We start from the raw sequence: 16,992 nt of genomic DNA on the forward strand, positions 1-16,992 counted from the left end.
TCTGGGAGGAACTTTAGACCTCTGTCACACTTACTCCCACTCTGAACACAGGCTGGGAGCACCTGGTGAGTTAATGCAAACTAGACTTCAGCAGCTGCAGGCAGGGTAAATGAAGCTTTTTAAAAGTTATACTTCCCATATATTTATCATAAGATTATAAAATATAAAAATAAGCCTTTGAATGAAGTTTTTTCCTGGTACAGGTCAAAAAGTGCACAGTGCTCAGTCTAAACTGCGTAAGATAAAACCTGTAAACAGGGATGGATATTCATGATAAATAAGGTTCCAAACATTCCAAAGTTAAAATTGTTAAAAACTTGCCCACTGTAGTCAACTCTACTGACTTTACATACCCAACATCTTGCCACTGTTTAATTCTTTTATCTTTGAACTGTGATTTGGTATAGTTCACACACATAACTATGATATAAATCTGGGGTCCCAAGTACACAAAAAGCCTCTTTAGCATAGGCTATCCAGGAATTATTTCAGACTTATCCTGGCTCAAACAGTCCTCGAGGACCAATCCCGAAAAGGTAGCCTCGTCGAGGTGCAATTTTCACTGTAGGCTCCAAAAACTGAAGAACCGATTCTGAATGAGCGATGTAACTAACTGTACTTTTCAGAAGTTCCATCACCCTACATAAAAATTAATTCTCCTATTTTTGCAATTTTCCTGTGTGTGCATAGTCCCACTCTCCTGCTCAATATAAATAAGCAGGAAGACATGTGCTTCTATATAGTAAAATCATCTTTTTTATAGGTTTATGGCCTAATTTATGTGCAAATTTAAAGATTTCCCTTGCAAATGTATGTACCCTCTGAGTCAATAAATTTTCCCATTTTAAATTAGATTAAAAAACAATCCCTAATAATTACAATGTTTAACCTTCAATATTGTGGAGCCACTAATATGAAACTTCCTAGAACAGGTATTTTTTGGGTCAACAGTGTAACCATCTGCATGTTATTTGTATTTATCTTGTACATAGTAGTAGTTCTCCTTTAAGAGTCAGCTATTGGGAAGGTTGCTATTTATTGAAGCAGCTCCATGGTGATGGAATACTGTGATGTTGAGTATGGTCAGTTGCACCTGACAGATTGATCGTGATGGATGGGATCTTATTTCTTCTTCAATAAACTTACAATACCTTCTTTACAACCTGTACCAGTTTATCTGTTTGGATGACTTTTACAAACAGTCAATGAAGGATTTGTAATCATTTAGTTTTAAACTTAAATTTACCTTAAAGGTCCAATAAAATCTGTAGGACATTGGCTGTGTGAGCAATCAGCATAGATGAAAACTTGGACTGGACGTTTACCTACTTTGGATAAATCTTTCCCTTTTGTACTAAAAATTAGTTTGGGGCATTTATATAAAAAATAAATAAATGAGGTGCTAAGATACAGCCCTGTCTCACTCCCAATTTGTCCTAATTAGTAGGGTACATTCGCCATCCAGACTATAGCAAACGTTTGTGGCTGTGTCCCAATGTAAGCATCTAAGGAAGCCTAAAAGGGGTGCTTCCATACCAGCCCTACTCATCAAGTCCCATAATTTCCCTCTATCTACCAGGTCAAATGCACTGGAGATGTCCACAAATGCCAAATGTAATGATCCTCTCCTGGCTTTAGCATATTTCCCAGCTATTAAGGAGAGGTTTAAAGATTGTTCTATTTTACCATAACTGGTGCAGAAACCATATGGAACATCTGAAAATAAATTATTTGTTTCCATCCAGGCTTACAGTTTTTGCAGAATAACCCTTCCTAATATTTGGTGGGTGAATTCAAGAGGGATAGCAGGTGATTGCAGGTAGGGAGGTTTTTATTCCCTTTTTTTAAAATTTGGACAATACTAGATTCACTCTATGAACTTGGTAGCTCCCCATTTATGGCCTCACTGAAAACATTTGTTAACAAAGGGGCCCAGAAATCTGGAATTTGTCTAAAAGCATTAACTGGGACACCATCTGGACCTGTGGCTTTGCCCACCAGACTTCTCATAATGGCTTTATAAAGATTTTTACAGTCAATAGATTCACTCCGAATATGTGCATTATTAAGGTTAGACAGATGTTTATCTATTTGATCAGACTGGACAAAGGGATTTTTTCCTTGTCTGAAAACTTTTAAAAAATTAAGCACCCACTGATCAGCTGAAATATGACATTCTGTTTTAAGGTTTGGGAAGTCTGAAAAAAAAGGTTGGTTTACAATTTCCCAGAAGCCTCTAATGTCATGAAAATATTAATCAACTTCTAGGTCTTTCCATGCCTTCCTTCTTATTTCCTCCTTTCACTCATGCAAGACGGTCTTATAATGTAGTCTAATTGCTCTTATGTCCTCAATACTATGAGGAATGATATTAGTAAACTTTAGGATGATTTTGAGCAGCTGTGCAAGCAGGATTAAACCATTTCAGGGGAGCTTATTTCTTTTTAAATGGTTTGGTTGTCAGCATGCAGGACATTGAACTACATATAGCTTCAGAATCGATTAAAAGCTCCCTGGATGATGTTTCTTCAGACATTTAACCTCCTTCCTATTTACAACCAGGAGGCCACATAGAATGATTGTCACGGTCTATACTATTCCATTTAATCCCCAATCCCTTATTAGAGAAGTATAATGGCTCTTTTCTGTTCATTGTCTCATTCTTGATAACCGAGGGACAGTCCAAGTTTATAATTACAGGATTATGGGCAGGAAAAATGGGCAGTAGGACTTATGAATCTATAACTACTGGAGCTAATTCTGATGATATTAGTATAACATCAATGCCACTACCCCCTCCTCTTCTTGTAAAAGTTGGATGATGTACCACTCCCTCCTTATAAAATTCCATTGAGCAGTAAAGGTTATTTTTGATCATAATTTAATGTAGTGTCTCCCCATAAGGTGTACAAAGAAAATGTATAATATTCCCTCCCTGCAAATTGGTTGTTCCACAGCCACAGTCCCACCTTAAGGGACAACTGGTCAAGTTGAAGTCACCCGCCCAAATTATAGCTACTTGTTCATTGCTTCTTTACACTTAAGATGAGATGAAAGATTGAATATCTTCAATAATATTGACAGGTTGTATAGAAAAATTTTTGAACTAAAAATGAATTAACAAAATATCATAAAAGCCAACAATTTCAATATCTGAAAACAAGAGTCAGAATAAATGATCCCTGCCTTAATATTTAAAGGCTTAAGCGAGAACAAAACTGCAACGCCCCCTTTTCTCTGCCTGATGTGGAGGGCAGACTGGGGTACAAAACAATTTAAACCAATCTAGATAAAAACGTTTGGTCACCCAAGTGCTTGGCCCTAGTTACTGGGGGACCATGCCATTTTCAATGTCACACATATTCCACTCTTAAACATTATGCACCCTGCATTGTGGGGCAGCAAGTTGCACTTAGGGGTGACTTATTTAATATTTTGTAACCAGGTTTTCCTACCTGTCTAAAGGATGATTTTGACATGCCTGTCAACGTGGTTAAGCTACTGCTTTCAGGCTGCACGGGGTAGGCCTGAAGTCTTATTTTCACTGCCATTGTAGTGGATTGCCAAATAGGTGTCACAGCCCACAAGTGGTATTTAAGTTGAATGGTGTATTTCCGCACCATGTACTATTACATTACAGGAAAGATAAATGTGCCAATCAGGGTTTAGCCAATGTAACTATTTTAAAGGGGGGAACAGGCACTTTACTCCTGGTTAGGATGGGTAAATTCCCCAAAATTCCAGTGCCAGCAAAAAAAGTGTTTAGAAAAAGGCAAAATATCTGGGTTAGCATGCAGTAAAAGTGGATTTTCTATAGGCACACGCGAAAACAAGCCTCAGTTCATTTTCGTATCTTTTTACAAAACCATCATTGTGCATGAATACATGTACTGAGTTTTGCAAGAAAACCAGGTGCAATCCATAAATGATTTTACATAAAATGCAAGGTTTGTGCTATATTGGCCACCTGAGATGATTTATTAATTTCAGTCCATATTTTATTCTGAACCAGCAAACGATGAGTTAATCTTCCCATTTCAATTTAACCTTTGAATTTGATCTAACATTGGCAGACTAGTCAACAGCTTAAAAAATTTTAAAAATCTTTTAAGTGAAGGGTAATAACTGAACAAGTCTTGTTTCTTGTATACTAAAATTCTCTGTAAAAGAGATAGTAGATCTAGAATTATTTATACCTGCTCTCGATAAGTTATATATTTTTTCAAATAATGAGGGTAAATGAAGATTTTCTGGAATATCTGCAAATACTGGCATACTATTATTTACTAACAACTGACAAATACAAATGGGACTCATCTCTGACATAGGTTTTATACCACATTGAGAATATCTCATTTAAGTAACCATCAAGGAAAACAATGGACAGAGTTTACGTATCCCCTTGCTCTTAAAAGAGAAGTTCTATAGTAAGTTGTTACTATATTTCGCAATACTTTCAGTGCTTTGGCTAATTATGTTAATATGTCTTCTGAGGAAGTTGACAAACCTCCATGAAAGAAATATTATGTATCTCTGCCTTATTGAATTGACTTTTTCATTTTCATTCAACATTAATTATGGAAGTATGGTACAGGAGAGCTCATGGGGGTATGTGTTGAATTGTGTAGTGATATGGTCTTTGTTTCTAAACAAATGAATGCATACTGATGAATACAAATAATGTTATAAAAAATTATGAAAGAAATGTTTTGCAAACATAAAAAACATAGAATTGTATTAAATACATTTATTACAATTGATCTGGATCTGTTCATTGTGGGATGTATTCCTGTGTGACAAGTAATTCAGAGACGTAGGATTTTTTTTCTATTCATTTTGCTGGTTTTCCCTGGTCCTAAGCCTGAATTTCAAAGTTAAATTAATAGAGAGGGGTCCATATTGGGTATTTTGTTGCTTATAGTTTGTTCCTGGGAGCAACTTCACACCTTATTCACACCTACTCAAAGAGTAATTACGGGCTGTCAGAAGTAGCTTGTAAGGACTTCAGGCAGGGCAAAGGTAACTTTCTAAAAGGCCCCTTTCCAAAATATGAATTACAAATCCTACTTCACCAGTGAATTTGGCTTGCAATAAGTATCTAAAAAAGTCAAAATATTTAATTTGTAGCTGTTTCCTAGCTGAAAACCAGATTTCTTAAACTTAATATTCTATCCCAGTTATTCAGTGGAACAGCCAACCCTGTTACAGTGGAATAGCTTTTAGGACCTTTTCACTGTAAGGACATGTTCAACATTAAGATTTTACATGTCCTATTTCTAAATACCATGGCTCCTGCATTTTGGGCAATGAGGCCCACTTAATAGTGACTTATTCATATTAAAAGGAATGATTTATATCTGTCAGAAAGGGGTTATTTTGACAGCTCAAATTTGTAGTTTAAGACTACACAGCCAGGCCACAATGGTAAGCATAGAGATATGCTTTACAGTATCGCTGCAGTGGATGGCACAATGAGTGTTGCAGTCCACTGGTAGCATTTCATTTACCAGCCCTGGGTACTCTTGGTACTATATACTAGGGACTTGTAAGCAAATTAAATAAATGAATCGGGTGTGTACCAATTTTACCATATTGTGATGAGGAGCACTAACACTTTACTGCTAGTTATCAGGGGCAAAGTGCACATAACCAGCAAAATAGAGTGCAGCAAAAAGGCACAAACAATTGGGAGTGACCATGCAAAAAGAGCACATTTCCAACACTCTTGTAGTTTTTCTGATGTACAGCTGACTTATACCTAAAAATCAGTAGTAATCACAGCGTTCAAATGTAGATCACAGGAATATATTTGAGAATCGAGGCCTACAGAAATGTGCGCATGTGAATAGACTATATTATTGTATATTGCATGTATTTCACTGTCTTTTCATCCTATCTCAACTAAGAATAAATTACACAGGCATGTACAGCAACTTCTTCTAGTTGTATGTCAAACTTTCACATGTAAAAAGCTTTGTGAATCAGGTCCTTGCTCCCTTTACACCATCCATATTAGAAATCCCTAAATGCTATAATGCTACTTATAATATTTCTGCCAAATGTGAACACTATGATTAAAAAAAAAAAACATATTGCAATTTTATTGCTCTTTTCTTTTCTCACCTTTTAGTGGTCGTTTCTCTCTTGCTGTGATTCAATCAAACATATCATCCCTTGGGTTCCGGTCCCTTCGTGAAATAAGTGATGGAGATGTACTCCTGAGAAGGAATGCTCAGCTCTGTTACACAGATACAATAAATTGGACGAGTGTCTTCAGAACAAAGACTCAAAATATTACATCTGCTTTAAATAGACCTAAAGAGACCTGTTGTAAGTGTGTGGAATTAACTTGTGATTCAGAGTATAATGCATGAAAACAAGATGATCTAACCATAACAGAATATACTACTGAATATATAAACATGAGTGTGAAAACTTCAGTAGTGATATTGTATGACAAACTATGCTCACAACAAGATGTAAGTTGAATTAAAAGAATTCAAAGAGGCAAGTTAACAAAGTATTTGCACGTGTTCGAAGATTTATTCATGTTAAGAACACGAGTAAGTCTATCTCCATGGTGGGAATGTGGTGGCAACACACCCAAAATTGCTGGGAGTTAACTGGGAGGAGTTTCAGAAGGGAGGTACAGAAAATTTTAAAAACATTTAGAACTGCAATGGTCCTTTAATGTTTTATTTCCACATGCATAAATGTAGAATTACTACATTTTCATTTGATATTTGGACATTTTATATGGATGTAAGATTTCTGGAAATCTCCAAAGTCACAGGTTTCCAGGAGTAATCTTGGAATTCTTTGGCCTTCATCCTAAAAGTCCTGGCTGGAAAATTGGAAATTTGAACTCATTGGCTTACACACACAATTTATGTACATTTCAGACACTATTAGATTTCACAAGTAATTCTGTAATACCCATAATGCCCATAATAAGCAGTTTACTGATGCATAAAAATCCACCTTATTGAAAAATTTCAAGTGTACATGATTACATTAAGTTTTGTCAGTCATTATGGGAATTTGCATGCATAAGCAATGACACTTGCACACAAGTGTCACTTATATGTGCAAATACCTTTGTCAATCGGGTACTTCATGAGTTCCAGAAAAAGACAGAAATGTGTCCAAATAATAATCATAATTGTAAAACTGTATCTTTTTGACTTTCCGTTTTGGGAGTTGTGTGAATTTGGTAGAACTGAGGCACAAGAAAAGAGAAAAACAAACGCGCAAAACATGAAAAGGGGGCAGGGTAAAAACACCCTGACCCCGTAGGCCTGCTCAGGGGGTCACACAAGGCCCCCCAGGCCCCCCAATTTTTTTTTTTTTTTTTTAAATCGCGGGATGCGCGGAGGATTCGTGGATCCGTCCGCGAAAAAAAATCTATATTATTTAGCCCCCGGGTGGGCCAAGTCTTGGGACAATCTTTATATTGTAATGGGGGGCCCAAAGGGGCCCCCCAGCCCCGGGGACCGCCACCCCCTGGGGCTTGTGAATGAAATGGGTGGGGGGCTCAAAGGCCCAGGGACCGCGACCCCCGGGGCCTTTCTAAAATATTTGCAGGGGGCGCATGGCCCCCCGCTGCCCCAGCGACCGTCACCCCCGGGGTTTTTTTTTTTTCAAAATAAACAAACCTGTGTGGGGGGCTCGAGCCCCCCCACATGCCCCGGGGACCGCCACCTTCCCGGGGCACTAAGTATGCAAATTGGGAGGCCCCGGGGACAACCTCCTCCCCCGGGCTTTGTAAATGGTGGGAGGGGGGCCGCGCAGCCTACCTCCTGGAGCCCTCAATGGCCCTGGGGACCGCCACCCCCCAGGGCCAGCTCCTGCAGTGTCACGGGGTGCCCACCCCCGGGACACTGCAGTTTGCTATGGCAGGGCGGGAGCCTCGCGGCTCCTGCCTTGCCATAGGAAACTCTACTTTGTTTTTTGGGAAAGAGCCGCTCCCCATGTGGAAAAGCAATGCCGGCTCCCGCAGGACGCGGGGAGCCGGCGGGACCGTGGGGGCATTGGGGACCCCCACGGTCCCCAACGGATAGGGCTGGCCCCTGGGGATGGGGTCCCCGGGGCCAGAAGAGGCCCAGGAGGGGGGCCACGCGGCCCTCCTCCTCCTAAAAAAAAAAATAGATTAAAAAAAAAACAAAGGCCAGCCCTGGGTAATGGGGTCCCCGGGCCATAAATGGCCTGAGGAGGGGGGCAACGCAGCCCCCCACCAGAGAAATTAAGAAAATAATAATAGCCATGCCCCGGGGGATGGGGTACCCGGGGCCGATTATGGCCTCGGGCGGGGCCTGAGGTGACGTGTGCAAACACACCCTGTGGCGCGTTTTAAGTTGGGGAATTAATTCCTCTTCAATCCTGAGGTCCCCTGGGTGTCAACTAGCCCACCAGGTACTTCCAGTAAGCGCCATGGAGGTGCATTGCAGAGTGTTGTTAAAAAGGGGCATGGCCTATGAACACTGCTCTGCAACGCAGCTCCCTGGCGCATACTGGAGGTACCTGATGGGCTAGTTGGCTCCTAGGGACCCTCAGGATTGAAGAGGAATTAATTCTTCAACTTAAAACGCACCACAGGGCGTGTTTGCAGACATGTCACCTCAGGCCATGCCCCCTTCCTTCACCATTGTGCAAACTCTTTATTTGCCCACTCTGCCACCCCAGTTCAGACATGGCCATATGCAAATCAGTCTGACCCTGTGCCTCATGGGAACAGTCCAGCCCGAACATTTCCTTTGGTTTTGCTTTGTTCGCCATAAGTTGGTAGGGTATGCTCAGACGTGAGTCCCTTGCTCACTTTGCCACTGGATTCAAGCAAGCCTGGCTGAAGACGGCTGAAATGCCAGAAACCGGTCCTAGGAAGCTTGTTTCCGGTCCAGGGAAGACATGGCTTGGCAGTTCGGGCTGGACTGTTCCCATGAGGCACAGGGTCAGACTGATTTGCATATGGCCATGTCTGAACTGGGGTGGCAGAGTGGGCTAAAGAACGGTGATGGATTAAACCCAGATCAGTTGACTGGGGGTGAGTGCTTGCAATGTTCAACACTCCGTCCATCATTTCCTTTGGTTTTGCTTACTGGAGGTACCTGGTGAGCTAGGAGGATCCCAGAGACCATCAGGATTCAAGGGGACTTTATCCCCCAACTCAAAACACGCCACGGGGTGCGTTTTTGCTCAGCGGTGAAGGGAGGGGGCGGGGCTTGAGGTGACATGTGTGCAAACACACCCTGTGGTGTGTTTAAAGTTGGGGAATTAATTCCTCTTCAATCCTGAGGGTCCCTGGGGGCCAACTAGCCCCCTACATACCTCCAGTAAGCGCCACTGTGCTGCAGTGAAGTGGCCCAGGCCATGCCCCTTTTTACAACACTCTGTAACATAGCTCTGTGGTGCTTACTGGAGGTACCTAGTGGGCTAGTTGGACCCTAGGGACCCTCCGGATTCAAGGGGTCTTAATCTCCCAACTTAAAACGGCCACAGGGTGTGTTTACACAGTGGTGAGGGGACGGGGCCTGAGGTGACGTGTGCTAACACTTCCTGTGGCGTGTTTTCAGTTGGGGAAATAATTTCCCTTCAATCCTAAGGGCCCCTGGGGGCCAAATAGCCCACCAGGTGCTTCCAGTAAGTGCCACTGCGCTGTGTTGCAGAGAGGTGGTCCAGGCCGTGCCCCTTTTCATACCTCTCTGCAACGCAGCTCTGTGGCGCTTACTGAAGGTACCTTGTGGGCTAGTTGGACCCTAGGGACCCTCAGGATTCAAGGGGACATAATCTCCCAACTTAAAACGGCCAGAGGGCGTGTTTACACAGTGGTGAAGGGAGGGAACGGGGCCTGAGGGGACGTGTGCAAACACGTTCTGTGGCGCGTTTTCAGTTGGGGAAATAATTCCCCTTCAATCCTGAGGGCCGCTGGGGGCCAATTAGCCCACCAGGTTCTTCCAGTAAGCGCCACTGCGCTGCGTTGCAGAGAGGTGGTCCAGGCCGTGCCCCTTTTTACACCTCTCTGCAACGCAGCTCTGTGGCGCTTACTGGAGGTACCTAGTGGACTAGTTGGACCCTAGGGACCCTCAGAATTCAAGGGGAGTCAATCTCCCAACTTAAAACGGCCACAGGGCATGTTTACACGGTGGTGAAGGGAGGGGGCGGGCCTGAGGTGACGTGTGCAAACACGCTCTGTGGCGTGTTTTATGTTGGGGAAATAATTCCCCTTCAATTCCGATGGCCTCTGGGGGCCAACTAGCCCACCAGGTGCTTCCAGTAAGCGCCACTGCGCTGTGTTGCAGAGAGGTGGTCCAGGCCGTGCACCTTTTTACACCTCTGCAACGCAGCTCTGTGGCGCTTACTGGAGATACCTGGTGCGCTAGTTGGACCCAAGGGACTCTCAGGATTCAAGGGGACTTAATCCCCCAAATTAAAATGGCCACAGGGCGTGTTTGCACACTTGTCACCTCAGGCACCCCCCTCCCTTCACCAGTGTGCAAACGCGCCCTGTGGCGCATTTTAAGAGGTAGTTTTAATCCCCCTGCCCTATTCTGTACTAGGGTCTTACAGAGGAGGTCATGGTATTCACAGGGGTACCCCAACGCATAGTGTTCCCTAGTGTATGTAGGTGTTTTCATTCTATTCTAAGTGTCTTTAGGCATAGCACTGGCTCTAGGCCTGGTTAGTCAGATTCAGTTACCACCAGTACCCGTCTGAAAAAGTTGTGGGCACAGGAGGACTTTCTGCTCCTCTGTTGGTTGTTTCTGCACATCTCTTCTTCTTCCTGCAGTTTTCTTTGTCTTTGTGGACTTCTGTTTCTTGTTTCTGCATTTCTTTTTTTTCTTTCTGTGCGTTGTTTCTTCTTTCATCACATGTCCTACCTCTGTAGGCATAGTTAGAAACTAGCATTTAAAAAACCTTTGAAATTCACTGAAAAAACCATAGGTTTCAGGCACGTTATAGTTAGAAATTAGCATTTAAAAAACCTTGGAAATTCACTTAAAAAACCATAGGTTTTACAGAAAGTTAAAGTTAGCTGGACATTTCACTTGTACAAAACCCATGAAATTCCCCCGCTATAGTTAGTTCAGCTAACTATAACTCGTGCCCCCGCAATGCACTGCTGATGACGTCACATATTACATCACTCATGACATGGTCAGTGACATCACTGATGACATCTCAAATAATATCACTGATGAGATCACTGATGACATCTCAAATGACATCACTGATGACATCACTGATGACATCATCCAGTGACTGTGTGGTTCTCTAAAGTTTAAATACGTTTTAATATATATAGGGAAAGGCGTGTTGAAGAATGAGTGGGTGAATAAGTGTCTGAATGGATGATTTACTAGGTGTGTGACTGACTCTGTAAGTGAGTGATTAAATACAACTTACTGAATGCATGGGTTAGTGACTAAACTGTCTGAATGTCTGTATTCGTCTGTTGGTGTGTAAGCGGCTGCATGGATTTGCGAATAGCTGCATGAGTGTCGATATGGGTTATTGATTGGTTGTCTGAGTATCTGTATGGGTGCCTGAGTGTTTGTGTGGGTGGGTTGTGTATGACTCTGTGCATAGATGTGTGAGTGGGTGATTCACTGGGTGCATGGTTTTAAGAGTGCATCTGTGATGGACTGTATGGGTGGTTGAGTGTATGTATGGGTGTGTTAGTGATTGAATGTATATCTCAGTGGTACATGTGTGAGTAACTACATATGTGAAAGGCAGTATATATGTGTGTTAGAGTATGTAAATGGCTATATGTGAGATTGTGTGATTGTGAGAATGGCTGTATGGATGAGTGTGTGCTTGTATCAGTGATTGTATAAGAGCGTAAGAATGTGGTAGTATTTTTATGAGTAAGTGGGCTGGTGTGTGTATAACCGTATAGGTGAGTAAATGGGAGTGTGTTTAATTATTTGCATGACTGACTAGGTGTGTGAGTATCTCTATGGATGAGTGGCAGTGTGTGAGTGTCTATATAGGTGTATGAATGCATATGATAGTCCTGTACTGACTGACTGTAAGTATGAGTGACTGTACAAGTGAGTGAGTGGATGTGTGTGTAGACCTAAGAATCAATGAGTAGGTATGTAGTTATTGGTATTGGAGTATCTATGGTTTTGAGAATGGCCGTCTGTAATTTTGAGTGGGTGTATCAAAGGTTATATTAGGGTGTGAGAAGATGCATCAATTTATCACATGAATGATGTCATCAGTGATGTAATCAGTGATGTCACTGACCATGTCATGAGTGATGTAATGTGTGACGTTATAAGCAGTGCATTGCGGGGGCGCGAGTTATAGTTAGCTGAACTAACTATAACGGGGCGAATTTCACGGGTTTTGTACGAGTGAAATGTCTAGCTAACTATAACTTTCTCTAAAACCTATGGTTTTTTCAGTGAATATATATATATATCTATATATACGAATGCGAAAAGCGTGACTGTTTGGAAGGGAGTTGGAGGGGTTGACATCCCGCTCTGACCATCCAGAGGAAGAAACAATTTGATGCGGTGTGCGTAGAAAATGAGCACTGGCAAATAAATTAACACATGACAACAAGGACAATATTTCCACTATAACAATGCAGGTACGATGAAGAAATAGCTGAACTTTGCAAAAGAGAATTTATTGAAATTCCTTGAGGAACTTAACTTACCTGTACACTGCATTGTGGGATTTGTATTTCCATCTGCAGGTCATGTGACATTACGTATTTAAACCAGCACGAAGCACTTTGCCTTTGATTAACTTTCCCACCTGTGACCAAGGCGAGAGCTGAAACGCGTAAGGAAAGGGGAAGGAGTGCTGTTGAAACTGCAAATAAATCGTTTCATCACTGGAAAGGGCCTCGAGGTGTTTTTTCGTTGTGCTGACGTTGGTGGGCTGCTCCATGCCCACTGTGTAACGAGACCGCCCTGAAGGGTCGGGGGCTTCTTTGAATTGGAGAAATTTGCTGTGATGTTGATCGGGAGCATGACCCACTGCAGTCACGTAACCCATCCTGGGAACGCTACGAATGCGAAAAGCGTGACTGTTTGGAAGGGAGTTGGAGGGGTTGACATCCCGCTCTGACCATCCAGAGGAAGAAACAATTTGATGCGGTGTGCGTTGAAAATGAGCACTGGCAAATAAATTAACACATGACAACAAGGACAATATTTCCACTATAACAATGCAGGTACGATGAAGAAATAGCTGAACTTTGCAAAAGAGAATTTATTGAAATTCCTTGAGGAACTTAACTTACCTGTACACTGCATTGTGGGATTTGTATTTCCATCTGCAGGTCATGTGACATTACGTATTTAAACCAGCACGAAGCACTTTGCCTTTGATTAACTTTCCCACCTGTGACCAAGGCGAGAGCTGAAACGCGTAAGGAAAGGGGAAGGAGTGCTGTTGAAACTGCAAATAAATCGTTTCATCACTGGAAAGGGCCTCGAGGTGTTTTTTCGTTGTGCTGACGTTGGTGGGCTGCTCCATGCCCACTGTGTAACGAGACCGCCCTGAAGGGTCGGGGGCTTCTTTGAATTGGAGAAATTTGCTGTGATATATCTATATATATATATATATATATATATATATATATATATATATATATATATATATATATATATATATATATATATATATTATCTACTGGCGGTCAAGCGGGGGCTGAGAAAGAAGGGGGGTCCCAAAACGCGTTTTCCCCATATATATATAATATCATGCATTATTAGTGTACCCAAGATGACCATAGAAAGCTGAAATGTATCAACAACAACAACAATTATCTGAAAAGTTGCATTATGGAAGCAAACAGCCACACTCACCAGTAAACAGTTCTGCCCGACATTCATGCACGAAAATGTGAACACATAGAGAGACCCATATTTTTGACACCCAGAATTATTGTATGTTAAGTACTTCAATGATGCACCTTCTTTTCTGTTTGAGAGTTTAGGATTCCAACCAAACACATCCAACTTGTGGCTTGATCAAAAGTGAAACAATAAGTGCTTTGTGATAACAATGCAGTTGTTTTGTTATAGAGATTAGAGCTTAGTATGGCATGGTCTACTCATATTATTTTCTGTGGCCCTCTGGAACATACCGAAAAGAGGCTTCTGTCCATATTATAAAGACTATATTTTCTCCTTCTCTTAGCGGCAGAAAAGAAAATATGTGACCCCTTATGTTCTGACAATGGCTGCTGGGGCCCAGGACCTTTCAACTGCCTGTCCTGCCGCTATTTTCTTCGAATTACAGAATGTGTGGGAACATGCAATATTATGAAAGGGTAAGAGCCTATTTGCCTACCAGAATGCACTCTGTTTTTTTTAATATGTACTGGTATACAATACCAGTCTAATTCATTGATGGGCTGTGTAGTTAATAATAAAGATTGAAGCACAAATGATTGTAAATCTTTTAAGGTCGTTTACAGTTTGTTCTGCTGTTAGTGATAGCGTGTCACTGAAGCCGTATTTCAAGGACAGCTAACAATAATTAGATCCCTCTGTGAAACAATCAGGGTTTTTTCATGGATGTTGGTTAATCAAAATGTCAGAAGTAGTTAAAGCTCCATTGGTTCTCCTTGATCCACACTTGCATCACAGGGATGGCCCCTTCCTCTGTCCTTGCCCTGTCAATAGCCACCTATTTGCTGCTAAGCAGATAGGGTGGGAGCACTAAACAGTGGTCCAGGAGGGCCAGCTCCATGACAGATTTCCAGGCTAGCCAAATAAAACACATTAACTTACAGACAAAGTAAATGGAGCTTGTTTCCATAGTCAGTAGTTGTTAAAAATCTGGCATTGACTTGGCCCTTTTGCACCTACACTGGGCATACCTGGAATAAGGAAAGGATACAGAAAATATAAACAGAGGCTTCTGGATCCCTGGTACTGGGCGTACAGTGCTAGCCAAAGGTGGTAGTTGCTTTACTGAGAGGAAGCCCTTCCGCACTGGTATACAGGTACCTTCAAAGTCACTTGATTCAATTGTAAGACAAAGGAAAGGGAGTTATCTTACAGTCTATGAAGCATTTCATCTACAACTGTCACTACAAAAAGGAACATAGTTTTGTTTTTTATTTCATTGTCAGTAGTGCCACTTGTAATTATGTATTCCACAACTATGGCAGCCTATGGAGGTCGATCAGCTAGTGGGCTCCCTATGGAGACATTAACTCCTAAGGGTAAATGTGATGCCACCATAAAAGCATAAGCAAATGTTGCTTTGTGCTGGGCTGTTCCGACCAAAGGAATAGGCAAATCAATGGAGGCCTTTTCCATGGAATGCGCTGCTGAACCGTAACTACACAATGATGACTACCATGCTGGTATTATTACACTGTCGCAGTCACCACAGTGTACTTATAGTAATTACACTGTGGCAGTTCTCACTGTGTAGGTATGGGTCAGCTGCAAATATAAAAGGACTTTTTTATGAATTGGTTATAAATTGCATGGAGCAGTCAGCGAAGATCTGGTATGCCAATTTTTATTCAGATCTGCACTTGGACAAAATAGTTAAAGGGAGGGGATATGAAAAAAGTTTTGTTTTCCTTTTTATCTCCCATTGGAAATGTTGCCCATCTACGGCCAAAACCGCTGAACGAATTCATAAAAAAGTAGAAATTTGCTCAAAAAGTATTTTCTGTTGTTTTTAAAATATACACATCTTAAGATGTTGATAGGTGTGTTATAAGGTTTATCACTTCGGTATATGTGTATAATTTAAAATCATGATTCAGAAATCCATATATTCTGTCACTCACTTTTGAAATGTTTCTCAAATATAGTAGGGGACTATATTTATTATTTTTCTGCCATCTTTAAATCCCCATTTTTTCTAAAAATCAGTATATCCCCCTTACTATAGGAAGTACTGTGGTGCCCTCAGAGGCATACAAAATGGCAATAGGAAACTCACTAGAAAAGAATTCAGATTTGCCATGTTGAAATCATGATTTCTAAGAAAACCGTATTTCTAAAGCTGCAATTTATGCTTCTGAAAAAAGGCACTCATTTGTGTAAAAAATCCCAATGTTCATAAAACTTGCAAATTGAAATAAAAAAATAGAAAAACATAAAATGTAGAAAAATATAGGACAGGGTCCTGTACTATGTAGAGTCAAAGGTCATGCACAATGCCATTAGGCTGCCTGCAGGGGACTGGGAAAAGCCTTACAGACAAACCATACTGCACTTAGGGCCTAATTACAATGTTGGGTGAACTTATGTCTGCCCGACACCATCTCTGTCCTGGGACCAACCGACCTCTGGTCAATGGTCCCAACTGCCTAATTAGGATGCGACCGAACACTCTTCTGTCGCATTCCTACATTGCCCTATGGGAGCATGCATTTCGGCCGTAAACCGTACTGGGGTGCTGTTCATCCCTGCACCCCATGGCAGGCCCCTCAAGGCACCTACGGGAGGCCACACCCACAAGGGGGCTCTGCTGGGCGCCCCAAAACACGCTTTCCGACATTGTTTCCATGTCAGACAGGCCGTCTTGGAAACATGCTGGGACCCCTGCATCCTCATCCTTAGGGCGAAAAGGCTCGCCCTTTGGGATTACGAGCCGGCTCCTTGAGCCTGTCAGAATCCAGCCGGAATGACCAGCCGATTTAAATTCTGACCGGCTGATACATTATCAGCCGGTCAGAATTGAAACCGACGATGGGGACTGAAGGTCGGAGACTTTCCGACCTCCATCATAATCGGCCCCTCTGTCTTCAGCCATGCGCAGTGGAGGTTGACTGACTGCAGTAAGTTCGGGCAGTGTGGTACCCACCCCGAGGCAGTGATAGCGCCAATTTAGCTAGGTCAGACCTCGCATAGGAAAGGAATATTTTTGTTTGCTTAAAAACTTTGGTATCATTCAATAAATCAGCATTAAACGTTCCCAAAACATACATCCGCTTTACCTCTTTCTGATTTCCCATTGTAATTCCCATAGGAAAGCTTGCTCTCTGATACAGAAAAT

General features: G+C 42.0%; 1 protein-coding gene across 1 annotated transcript in view; it reads left to right on the forward strand.

Annotated features, from left to right (window-relative positions):
- EGFR (epidermal growth factor receptor) overlaps positions 1–16,992 on the forward strand; it is a 569,017-nt gene that overhangs the window by 441,585 nt on the left and 110,440 nt on the right. Inside the window, exons 12-13 of the mRNA XM_085631553.1 lie at positions 6,131–6,330; positions 14,164–14,296. Of these exons, the coding sequence (XP_085487679.1) occupies positions 6,131–6,330; positions 14,164–14,296 (333 nt within the window). The remainder of the gene's footprint in view (positions 1–6,130; positions 6,331–14,163; positions 14,297–16,992) is intronic.

Source organism: Triturus cristatus, chromosome 10 (assembly GCF_964204655.1).
Source record: "Triturus cristatus chromosome 10, aTriCri1.1, whole genome shotgun sequence".
In the NCBI taxonomy this organism is placed as follows: domain Eukaryota; kingdom Metazoa; phylum Chordata; class Amphibia; order Caudata; family Salamandridae; genus Triturus; species Triturus cristatus.